The sequence below is a fragment of the Aplidium turbinatum genome, chromosome 2, assembly GCF_918807975.1.
Source record: "Aplidium turbinatum chromosome 2, kaAplTurb1.1, whole genome shotgun sequence".
Taxonomy (NCBI): Eukaryota; Metazoa; Chordata; class Ascidiacea; order Aplousobranchia; family Polyclinidae; genus Aplidium; species Aplidium turbinatum.
The window spans coordinates 56,373,009-56,384,281 of NC_137473.1; the positions used below are offsets into that span (position 1 = coordinate 56,373,009).

Sequence of the window (11,273 nt, forward strand, 5' to 3'; positions counted from 1 at the left end):
GCTTGTTTTGAACTTTATTTAGTAATTACAGAAGAAAAAGAGCAATAGCAGTAGTGGGAATCGAACCCGCGTCAATGAAATGACTACTTTCTAGCCCTAACCTTAACCCCTAAGCCAACCAGCTGACAGAAAATCCATCACTTAATTTGCTTTCTATCATCTTCTTTTCGCCATTTTTTACGTCACTTAAACCGTAGCTTGTGATTGGTTGGCGGTTTCATTCTAATCAATTTCAGTGGCAGAATTTCGACTTGTTAAAGTGGCTACCGCACAATACAGTTTCCACAAATGGCCTTCTTGGGGTGTCAACAAAACAAAGTGGTCCATGGAATGTTTTTCTTAAAAAAATGGTTCATGAGACAAAAAAGGTTGAGAACCATTGTTGTAGACGGTAGGTCATGCATATAGACGTTGAAAAGAAGGGGTGCCAAGATTGATCCATGTGGGGCACCCTTTTTGAGACGCAGTAGCCTACCAGTTTTTTCGTTTCCGGTGGTAAGTGTAAAACTCCTGTTGTGGATGAGCTCCATGATCATTTTGACCATGTGTCTATCAGGGAGTAGGCGAAGTAGTGGATCACCGCGCCAAACGGTGTTTCTCGACCCCTGCTGAGTTGTAATATATATTATTTTTGCAGTGAAGATCGTGATTACAAATACTTTGCATTGATTCGATCGACCTCGACACTTGCGGATAGTTCTGCTGCAATGAAAAGTGAACGCAGTGATTTACTAATAGCTGTGAAAATGGGGAGAAGGGTAAACATGGGGAGAGCTGTGAACATGGGGAGAGGGGTAAACTAATTGGGAGGAGGATAAACCAACTGGCAATGAGACATTCATCGTGCAATCTCAACAGATCCACGGACTGTGCGGGATGTACAACCTCAAGCAGTACGACGATTTGATGCTGCCATCCAGAGCAGTAACGACGGATGTTGCTAAGTTTGGAGAGGCTTGGAAGACAAACGTCGGCTGCAACAAAGATGAGGCGACAACTGGCGTCCATGTAGACGCATGTGTAATGGGCGCCACCTACGCTGAACATGCGCGTATGCAGTGCAAGGTCTTAAAAGAGGGTATGTTGGTGTTCACTTTTCGGTAGTCAGGCCTCTTTTGTTGACTCTTGCACTTGATGCTTAGTGTTAAAAAATATAATTTGAAAATTAATATTTTTTTATTAAACCAGTCAGTTAGAACGAAAAATATTTTATCATTTTTATGAATTGTTGAACTCCCGGATGACGTTGCACAGTGTGAGTGCGTCACAAAGCGATAACAATTGTAGTTAGTTTTTGTGTGAGCTGTGCAACGTCATTGTGGCCTCGTATCTTGTTTATGACATCACAACTGTCATAGGTTTGTTTTCATTCTGCAACGGATACGTGGATCCGAATCCTTATGTATCTATGTGTGAACACGACATTTGCCACTGCTTGCACAAGTTTCAAGTAGATGTGGATTCGTGTAAGTGCGTCATTCTGAGCGCTTATGCTCGCGCATGCGCACACGCTGGCAAAGCGATTATTGGCGACCCTTCGTGGCGAGATTTTCATGGATGTCCAGTGCAGTGTGAGGGCGGCAGAGAGTGGCAAGAATGCGGGTCGTGTGAAAGGACGTGTAAGATGTTGAGCGGAGAGGAGGCGTCATGCGAACAAGTGAGTCTAACTCGGGGTTGATATGAGGTTGTGGTGGGTTGTTCCACACCTGTTGGCGCAAACTGGATCATAAATATTTTAGTTTGTTGTTTCACATATTTCTTGACGTCATAGATCCGGTTTGAACCGGTTGAATCCCATCACTGAGTAACAGTTGGAGCAGTGAGTCGAACTTTCTCCTAACAACCATGGTTGCCTGCTTTATTACATTCATCGCTTTTCAATCAATTTTCAAAGAAATTGAAGTTTTAGATTGGCAAAGAAAAAGCAAACGACTTCTAACCCATCTTAGCATTGTTATCCGATTATGACGTTGCAGACCAGCGAGTGCTTCGAGGGTTGCTACTGCCCACCATACCAACTCTGGGATGACCGCAGCGACGCGTGCGTTGAACCGATCGACTGCACGTGCTACCACAATGGCGTCGAGTACGAGCCGTCTCAGACACGTGACGCGTTATGTGCCACGTGTCACTGTGAGGATGGACATTGGAATTGCGAAGATATAGCGTCATGCACAAACGACACAGCTTGTCCTACAGTAAGTGGCGCCTGTGATGTAATAATGTGTTATGCGCAGGGCACCAAGCGTGGTTAAATAAATTTTTAGATTTTTTTTCAAGGCTTCACATTTGAAGAAGAGTCGGTTCGATTGTTATTTTCTTTATATCATTCGTTTCATTCCAATAATTCCATTATCCGTCCAGGGCAAGGTTTGGCGCGACTGCATGGAGTGCCAAAGGACGTGTGAAAACATGCACGTGGCTTGTGAGCAGACCATGTGCCACGAGGGATGTGCGTGTGCAGATGGCCAGGTGGAAGAGGATGGCGCGTGCATCAAGCCTGATCAGTGCCCATGTCATCATATGGGAATTAGCTACAGCGAGAAAGCAACAAGAATGAACGACTGCAACCAATGGTTGGTCTCGAACTGAGAAGTTGTCTTATAATCATAGACTCCTTAAGTAAAGGACTGGAACCTCCCATGCTCGGGGTTTGTAACTTGAGTCTGAATGATTAACTTGAGTCCTGGCTAAAATGACTTCTAGAGAAGCTAGAAACACAATCTTAGATTCCATATTAGGGTTTTTGTGGATGGCGAGTTCAATAGTGTTACTTTCAACACCATCTGAGGTCATTTTCAAGGTCAAAATATTATATTTTAATGTCAAATTACAGAATTTTGGTCATTTTTGCCCAATTTTGCGCCTAAATCGTAAAGCAAAACTGTTTGAAAAAAGTCTGTGACGAAATATGATATTGTGCACCTACTGCATCTATTGTGTAAGATATTTTCTCTACACTGCGTAAATTCTTTGAAGTTCTTTTTATTTATTTTGCGAAATATTTTGGTGATTTCATATGCCCTTGCAAAACATTGCGGTTCCAAGCTTTTGTGACGTAACAATTTACTGAAATCATAGCTGAAATTTGCATGACAAGACTGAAATGCGTTGCCGGTTTCATTTTGCTGAGTTGTTATCATTTTTAGATGCACCTTTAGCTAGTAATAATGCTGCTTGTACTACTTTAGCTAACATTCTATTGAAAGCTTATGTCCTCAATGTAGGTGACAAAGAAAAGTCTTTGGGATGCCTCAGGAAGCAAGAAAAGCTTTCCAACTAGTGATAAACATTGTCTATTATGGTGTCATCTTGTTATGTATAGTCAATTTGTGTATTATATTGTAATCATATACTCCTTTAGATAATAGCCATAGTGTTGAGAAATACATATGATGTTTATGTAATAGCATATTTCGTCACAGACTTCTTTCAAACAGTTTTGCTTTACGATTTAGACGTAAAATTGGGCAAAAATGACCAAAATTCTGTAATTTGACCTTAAAATATAATATTTTGATCTTGAAAATGACCACAGATGGTTTTGAAAGTAACACTATTGAACTCGCCATCCTCAAAAACCCTAATATGGAATCCAAGATTGTGTTTCTAGCTTCTCTAACAGTCATTTTAGCCAGGACTCAAGTTAATCATTCAGACTCAAGTTACAAACCCCGAGATCGCAACATTCCAGTCCTTTACTTAAGGAGTCCATGCTTCTAATGCACAATTCTTAGTTTTTGTTCATCTTCAAGCTGAAGATTGAAACATGTGTAACTTATCAGCAATAGCCGCATGTCCATTGTCATTGTTTGTTACCAAAGTGTCCATGCTGTTCCAGCACTTGCACCAAGTCTATGTGGAATTGCACGACGCGAAAATGTGCCGCGGTGTGTTCCGCGTACGGTGAGCCCCACTTTGAAACATTCGACAAACGACGATTCGAGTTTTACGGCGACTGCACCTACATCCTGGCGGAGGACTTCTGCGCGGAGTCGGTAGGCAACTTTCGCATCACTGTGGAGAACGTCCCCTGCAGCAGCGGTGACGTCATCTGTGCCAAAGCCTTCAAAGTAAGTCGTTAGTTCTTTTTGTGCGCGACAGATTGTTTGTTTCAATTCCAGGACCAAGGTGGTGGAAAGCCAGATCAAGGTAGCTTCGTCCAGTGCTGCCACACCATGCATTTCATTTGGTTTTGTGGATAGGACACACTGGCGGAATGACCTGATGATTGGTTTGTTCCTCTGCGCAGCAATCGCAGGCAACTGAAGTTGGCCGACCCAATTTTAAATATAAGGAAATAAACGGTCAACTTTTTTTTGTGGCCAATCAAGCTTGCCACAAGTGTGCGAAAGTAGGTCTAATCCAACTGGCCTACGAGTTTAGACAAGTCCTTACTTACGTCACGACTGTTTGTGACGTACAACAGTCCACTTATTCGGACCAGAACGAGCCCCAGGATACCAGTGAAACTTTGCTCACAACAGACAGAAAAATTTAAATCAAAGATTCATATTCATGGAGCGTTCTTGTTGGCCGTTGAAAGTTCTTGTTCCAGTTTCTTTGACCAGTTTCAAGTCCGGGCTTGCAACTTTGGAAAACGTTGTACTGGGCTTGCTAATTCTGTGTTTCCAGATCCAACTGTTGAACAATTCGTGCTATTATTTCAAGGTGATGAGACGATCAACCGGCACAAGACGTTTAATAAACGTTGCTTTGTATGAAATCCATGTATATCTAAGATTAAAAGACATAAAAGATTTTATCCAAAAAGTAAAAACTCATGGAACGTTGATTAGAAAACTAGCAGGGAAAGACGTAAGCGCGATGATCATTGTCCAGAGGCAGACGAAGATTTGCACTGACACTTTGTTGGTGCTTATTCAAATAGAATGCACTTGCAGATCGTCATCCACGATAAGGTCATTGAGCTAATCCGGGGGTTAGAACCAAGAGTCAGCGCTTACACTCACGCTCTGCCTGGGACACCTCCAGCGCTGTTCAAGATAGTGAGGGAGGGGTTGTTCTTCACCATCAACACGCAGGTGGGTACGAGGTAGAGTTGTTCCGATGGAAATTGTTTGAAACATTAACCACTAAGATCAAGGTATTAGTAGATTTCCCTTAAATTAAACAAAGAAAATATTTTCGTAAACTGTGCTGCACTGGCTCATATGGCTCACGTGTTGCCTATCGCGCTCTTGTGCATGCGGGATGGGGGGGAACCGACGAGGTGAAATCAGGGTTGCCACCAACAGTTTTCAATTCTATTGTAGATCGGGCTTCACATAATGTGGGATGAGGGAACAAGGGTCTATGTCCGATTGGAACCCACTTACATGGGAAAGACATGCGGGTTGTGTGGCAACTATGATGGAGATGCAAATAATGATTTCACCACTCGGCAAGGTGAGTACGAGCGCCCTACTTGTCTGTGTCGCTCTTGCGAGGTTGTTTGAATATAGTGACGTCACACACATATACAATATCTGTATACAATATATATAGTACAATATCTGTATACAATATATAGTACAATATCTGATGTGCTTCTTCAGTTGAGGATAATCAAAGTATAATCGCATTGAATTTACGTCTCATCATCGTTGCTTTCAGGATTACTTGTAAAGTGTGAATTTCTTACAATTTCGACTATTAAATGAATGTTAAAAGGGATCTTACAAATACAGTTAACTCTCCCAGTTCGCGGGTCCGTATCCGAACATTCCCTGTGACTAAAGGTTTAGATCAGTGGTTCCCGAACTGTGGTACGCGTACCAATGTGCAATTGTGCATTATTGTGTCATAATTAATTTTACTAGTAGGAGATTCAAGCGTTTATGACGCAACATCTACGTCAGTGGTTTTTAAACTTTTTTCGTTATGACGTTTTTGAAAATTTTTGTTGAACTTGCGACGCACTCAGCGATAAGAAGAATTTCAATAATTTTTATTTATTTGTGTCTCTCTCTAGCCTTTATTTGTGTCGCGGCAAAATGAATTTAGAATTGCGCTATGTGATTGTTACACCATAAGCAATTGCTACAGTTTCGCAATGATGCGTTCTCATGCACGTGTCAGGGGATAACAATATCTGTGAGCGCTTTATTATGCAATTGAGTTTAGATACGAAGCGGAATCATTGTGTGACGCCCTTGAAAAATTAAAACTACGCACCAAGGGCGTGGCGACGCATAGTTTGAGAACCTCTGTCCTCTGACCTTGGTTGTTTAACAGAAAAGCCAAAACTTTTCAGTTTTCAATGTTGCTACTGATAGTAGCACTAGTACTAGTAGTGCACCGTATTTATGGGTCTTCTGCTAATCCGACAGCTCAACAGCTTGCTGTTATTAACTAGGTTAATGTTAATATATTTTAGTCTTGAAGAGCTGTGCTAAAATTTGTTAAACTTTCTTGCCTTTAATCGTATATTTTTGAGATTTTTTGGTTGTAGCTTAGGTGGTATGTGAGCACTGTATGAAACTGTTAAATGGTACGCGAATAGAAAAAGTTTGGGAACCACTCGTTTATGTAAACTAAATTGCAAGGACGCCAATATTCAAGCATGCCATTTGCTGAGGACGGCGGTGTGTTCTCCATAGAGTGTCGGATGTTTGCAGTTTGGACATTGTCCAGACTTTGAATGACTTGAAAATAACTGGAGTTTGGTATTTATGATCATTTTTTCTGAAACTAATTAGTCATCATCATCATCACGTGCCGTCTCCGATCCGAAGGTTGGCTGTCATTTTCTTCCACAAGTCAGGTTCTTCTGCTACTCTTTTTGTTTCTCCGATGCTTGACAAATCAGCCCACTGTATTACGTCATCTCCCCATGTTCGTCTCCTTCTCCCCCTGCACTTCTTTCCTTCCATCATACCTTCAATAACCAATTGATGTAGCTGTCCTGCCGATCCTCTCAAAATATGTCCCGCGAATTTCATCTTTTGTTTTGCTAAGACGTTTGCCCATCTATCTTGCACTCCAATTCTTTTCCTAATTGCTTCGTTTGTAATGTGTTTTTTATATGATATTTTTAATATTCTTCTGTAGCACCAGAGTTCAACAGCATTAATTTTTTTGTGAATTTCTTTGCTATAGGTCCAACTTTCACTTCCATATGACATGACTGGATTGATGTAACAAGATAGAAGTCTCAGTTTTGATTGTAAATTTATTTCTCCTCTTAAAACTTCCTTGCATTTCCAAAATGACGCTTTTGCTTGACCGATTCTACTTTTTACATCATTGGTGCATCTTCCATCTTGTGTAATGAGGGACCCTAGGTATGTGTATGTGGTGACCTGATCCAATTGTTCTCCTTCCAGCTTAATTTTTATTTTAATATTTCCATTGCTTTTTTCGATCAGCATTGTCTTTGTTTTCTTCAAATTGAGTTTCATTCCGTATTTTGTACTGATTTCATTGATTTTGTCCATGCTTTCTTGTAGTTTTTCTTCTGTGTCGGCGAGAATGACAGTGTCATCTGCGTATCGTATGTTGCTTACTATTTGACCATTGAATTTTACTCCGTTTTTTTTAGTGCTGTTAATGTTTCCTTGATTATTGCTTCGCTGTACAAATTGAATAATATTGGTGAGAGTATGCATCCCTGCCGAACTCCTTTGAATATCGGGAAAAATTAGTCATAACATGACATTTTAACATTTTCATCTTGTTCGTCTTTTGGCATAATTTTTCATTTTGTTCAGTTAACTTGCAATTCTTTTTTTCGCCTGTAGCCCCGTTAGCTCAGTGGTCACGCGCCCGGTACAAGATCACGCGGCGCTGATGCGGCTCTCGGGGTGTACGCTTGAGCAACGCGTTTCAAGGACTGCTCTCCATTCAGCTGCAACTGGTGGATGGAATAATTCCCCAGCAACAACACTTTAACAATCCAAAATTTCACTCTGTCAATTTTGGTAACCGGCCCTGTGTCAAAAGCCTCTACAAGTACGCGAAACTACCAGGAATAACCTATCAAGGCTTTGTCAGTCCGAGGATAAAAATTCAAGACCAAACAAACTACATATTTTTATAAGAAAAAGCCAATAACTTGCCGCTTTGAATGCAGGGGACTTGGAAGCTGTGGCTTATCTATTCGGGGACAGTTGGAAGGTGTTTGGCAATTGCCCACCAACTACCCCAGATCAACCCCACCCTTGCGAGGCCAACCCTGAAAGAGAAGAATGGGCTAAGTTTTCCTGCAAGCTCCTCCTTGAAAACCCATTCCGCGAGTGCCATCCATTCGTGAGTCCCCACCCCTACCATGAGGCTTGCATATGGGATTCGTGCGAATGCAACAGGTTCGCTTTCTTGGTTCTTTCAGCTTCTGAAATGATTTGGCTGAGAAATAATCTAAAAAAACTTGCTTAATGCTTTACAACAGGCTTTTTAAAAGGGTGTTCTGAGAAGTGCAAAATACATGACAATATAGCCAAATGTGTGCATTGGATCAAGTTTATTAAAGCAACACATTTTGCAGTGAACAAGTGTTGTGGGATACTGGGTTGATTGCACCTGGCTAGGCTTACAACAATGTGGTCAGAAAAGTTTCAAGCATTCTGCTTTATGACGTAAGAATTGCGACGCGCAGGTCAGAGTAACTATTTCATATCGTTCATTTCACAGGGGAGGAGATTGTGAATGTCTGTGCACAGCGATCGCTGCATACGCGCAAGCTTGTAATCGGCACGGCGTCGGGATCAACTGGAGGACTACCAAGTTATGTCGTGAGTGGCTCATGTTGTTTGACCTCTGCAGACGATAGATCATTTGCGGCATTCAGCGCGATGCAATTATAACTAAATAACAGAATGTTGCAATGTTAAGAACTTTTATGATGAAATAATTGCAAATTATAAAGCTTAGAAACGATGAGCACATAAACAGTTTTTTAAAGGTGTAAATATTGTGTAACCCCCCCCCTCAAGCATGCTTAGCTGACCAATGTGAGTCATGGTTAGTTGTGGCAAGTCTGATTCACATTTTGCAGCTACTTATTTGAAGCGTATTTGTTTGGTTGAGTCGCTACCAGACTCCACAAATGTGTGTTGGTTGGGCCCCATCTGATCACTGTACAAACACCAGAAAGGTATGTGCGTCAATGGACGCACTTCAAATTTTTATTCTTTCGCATCGCGTTTGAAAATACTGCGTAGCTTCATATTCCCTGGCTTTATTTTGTTGATGAAGCCTGCAGTACATTGCACCTTAAAGTACACTAACTTAATTTTAGGAAAATTTTAAGGAATCGTTTTAAACCTTTCTAGCACTAGAATCTAGTGACTAGATGATGGACCAAAATCAAGCCTGTGATTGACCTACAGTAAGAAGTGCCACCACTTTAAAATGGTTATATCAGTCTTTGCACATTTGATTTCTGCTTCGTTGCACTTCTTGGTTCTTTTAGGCTTGAACACCAGATCAGGGTGGTTGCTTGTACCAATATATTGACGGGAGGTTGCGTGAATTCAGTTGCTCTCGCTGTGGGAGCATTTTGTCATCAAAAGGTCTATACGCTGTCACCATGGCCTACTGTGACGAAGTGGTTACTTACTTAGTGATTAAATGTCTACGAACTTCTTGATTTTTCTTTATGTTTTACTTTTGTTGCAGCCGGTGCTTGTGACGTGCCACAGAGCTACTCCCACAGCGCTATGACCTGCCGTGACCATTGCGCAGACAGTGGTGGGGAGATCAAATGTGTGTCCACCCTAGTGGAGGGATGCTTCTGTCCTAATGGGACTGAGTTGGAAAAAGAGGAGTGCTTGGCCGTGACGGGATGTCCATGTTATTTTAATGACACCAAGATAGCACATTTGAGCTCGTTCACACGTGACTGCTTGAACTGGTGAGTTGGAAAGAAATGTGACGTAGTAGCTATCGAGATGTGACGTAGTGGTTATCGAAATATCTTTTTCAATTTGTTATGCTACAGTATGTAATTTTTAGCAAAGAGTTATAACGCTCAAGAAGGAAAAGAATTACGACGAAAGAAACACTGAAGAATTGCGTTAAAGATGTTTTGTCTGTGCAAAACAACGTTTGGTTTTGTGACAAAGCTGTAAGTTTTGGTTTAAACACGTCACAATCGCTTTGATGATGAAACAAAACAACTGTAACATTCGCACCACCTTCCGTTCCTGCTTGCAGCGTTCACTGTATGTTTTCAGCTTGTATTGATCTTTTCATTCAATTTCTTCACGTTCAGCACTTGCGTTGATGGAGAACAACAGTGTTTGGGAAGTCCCTGTACCACAATCGTGGCTCCGACCCCGATGCCGCAGACCAGCACATTCACTCTTACCAGTACCTTCCTACCCACGGTACGTACAAACTTGTTATTCAATCGTTGTTGGAAAGGGATTCTGGCAGTAAACTTTGTCAGCTTCAATAAACTTTGTTCACTTCCAGTTAAATCCGTTTGAAACATCGCAGAGCGCTCAATGGCTTTCAATAAAGATTACGATGACCTATCGCACGTTTAACAAAGTATTACTGTGTTTTTCTTTACCAATTTAAAGCTTCCCAAACGAGGAAATATTGTTCTATGCGAAATTTTGCCTGTAACAACAACTTCTAAAGCTGCAATTTTTTTCAAAACACGAAATTTATTGACCAGGTAAACGAAACAACCTATCCTCCATCGTCAACATCTCTTCCACAAAGTTCAGTTCCTCCATCGTCGACATCTCTTTCACAAAGTTCAGTTCCTCCATCGTCGACATCTCTTCCACAAAGTTCAGTTCCTCCATCGTCGACATATCTTCCACAAAGTTCAGTTCCTCCATCGTCGACATCTCTTCCACAAAGTTCAGTTCCTCCATCGTCGACATCTCTTCCACAAAGTTCAGTTCCTCCATTGTCAACATCTCTTCCACAAAGTCCAGTTCCTCCATCGTCGACATCTCTTCCACAAAGTTCAGTTCCTCCATCGTCGACATCTCTTCCACAAAGTTCAGTTCCTCCATCGTCAACATCTCTTCCACAAAGTCCAGTTCCTCCATCGTCGACATCTCTTCCACAAAGTTCAGTTCCTCCATCGTCGACATCTCTTTCACAAAGTTCAGTTCCTCCATCGTCGACATCTCTTCCACAAAGTTCAGTTCCTCCATCGTCGACATCTCTTCCACAAAGTCCAGTTCCTCCATCGTCGACATCTCTTCCACAAAGTTCAGTTCTTCCATCGTCGACATATCTTCCACAAAGTCCAGTTCCTCCATCGTCGACATCTCTTCCACAAAGTTCAGTTCCTCCATCGTCAACATCTC

At 41.6% G+C, this 11,273-nt stretch overlaps 1 protein-coding gene across 1 annotated transcript; it reads left to right on the plus strand.

Annotated features, from left to right (window-relative positions):
* The first annotated feature begins 764 nt into the window (after positions 1-764).
* On the plus strand, positions 765-10,524 carry LOC145764463 (mucin-2-like). Its single transcript, XM_082576077.1, has 13 exons — positions 765-794; positions 859-1,078; positions 1,359-1,657; positions 1,977-2,198; positions 2,365-2,576; positions 3,842-4,073; positions 4,905-5,045; positions 5,277-5,409; positions 8,075-8,306; positions 8,632-8,732; positions 9,619-9,853; positions 10,214-10,328; positions 10,417-10,524. The coding sequence occupies exons 1-13, from the start codon at positions 765-767 to the stop codon at positions 10,522-10,524; spliced, it is 2,280 nt and encodes a 759-aa protein (XP_082432203.1).
* The last annotated feature ends 749 nt before the right edge of the window (positions 10,525-11,273 follow it).

What these genes read in the sequence shown, in the direction of transcription:
- LOC145764463 (XM_082576077.1), top strand. Translation starts at nt 765, where the DNA reads ATGGGGAGAGCTGTGAACATGGGGAGAGGG. An exon ending in GAGGACTACCAAGTTATGTC is followed by an intron (nt 8,733 to 9,618) that starts GTGAGTGGCTCA and finishes CTTTTGTTGCAG; the next exon opens with CCGGTGCTTGTGACGTGCCA. An exon ending in CCAGTACCTTCCTACCCACG is followed by an intron (nt 10,329 to 10,416) that starts GTACGTACAAAC and finishes GTTCACTTCCAG; the next exon opens with TTAAATCCGTTTGAAACATC.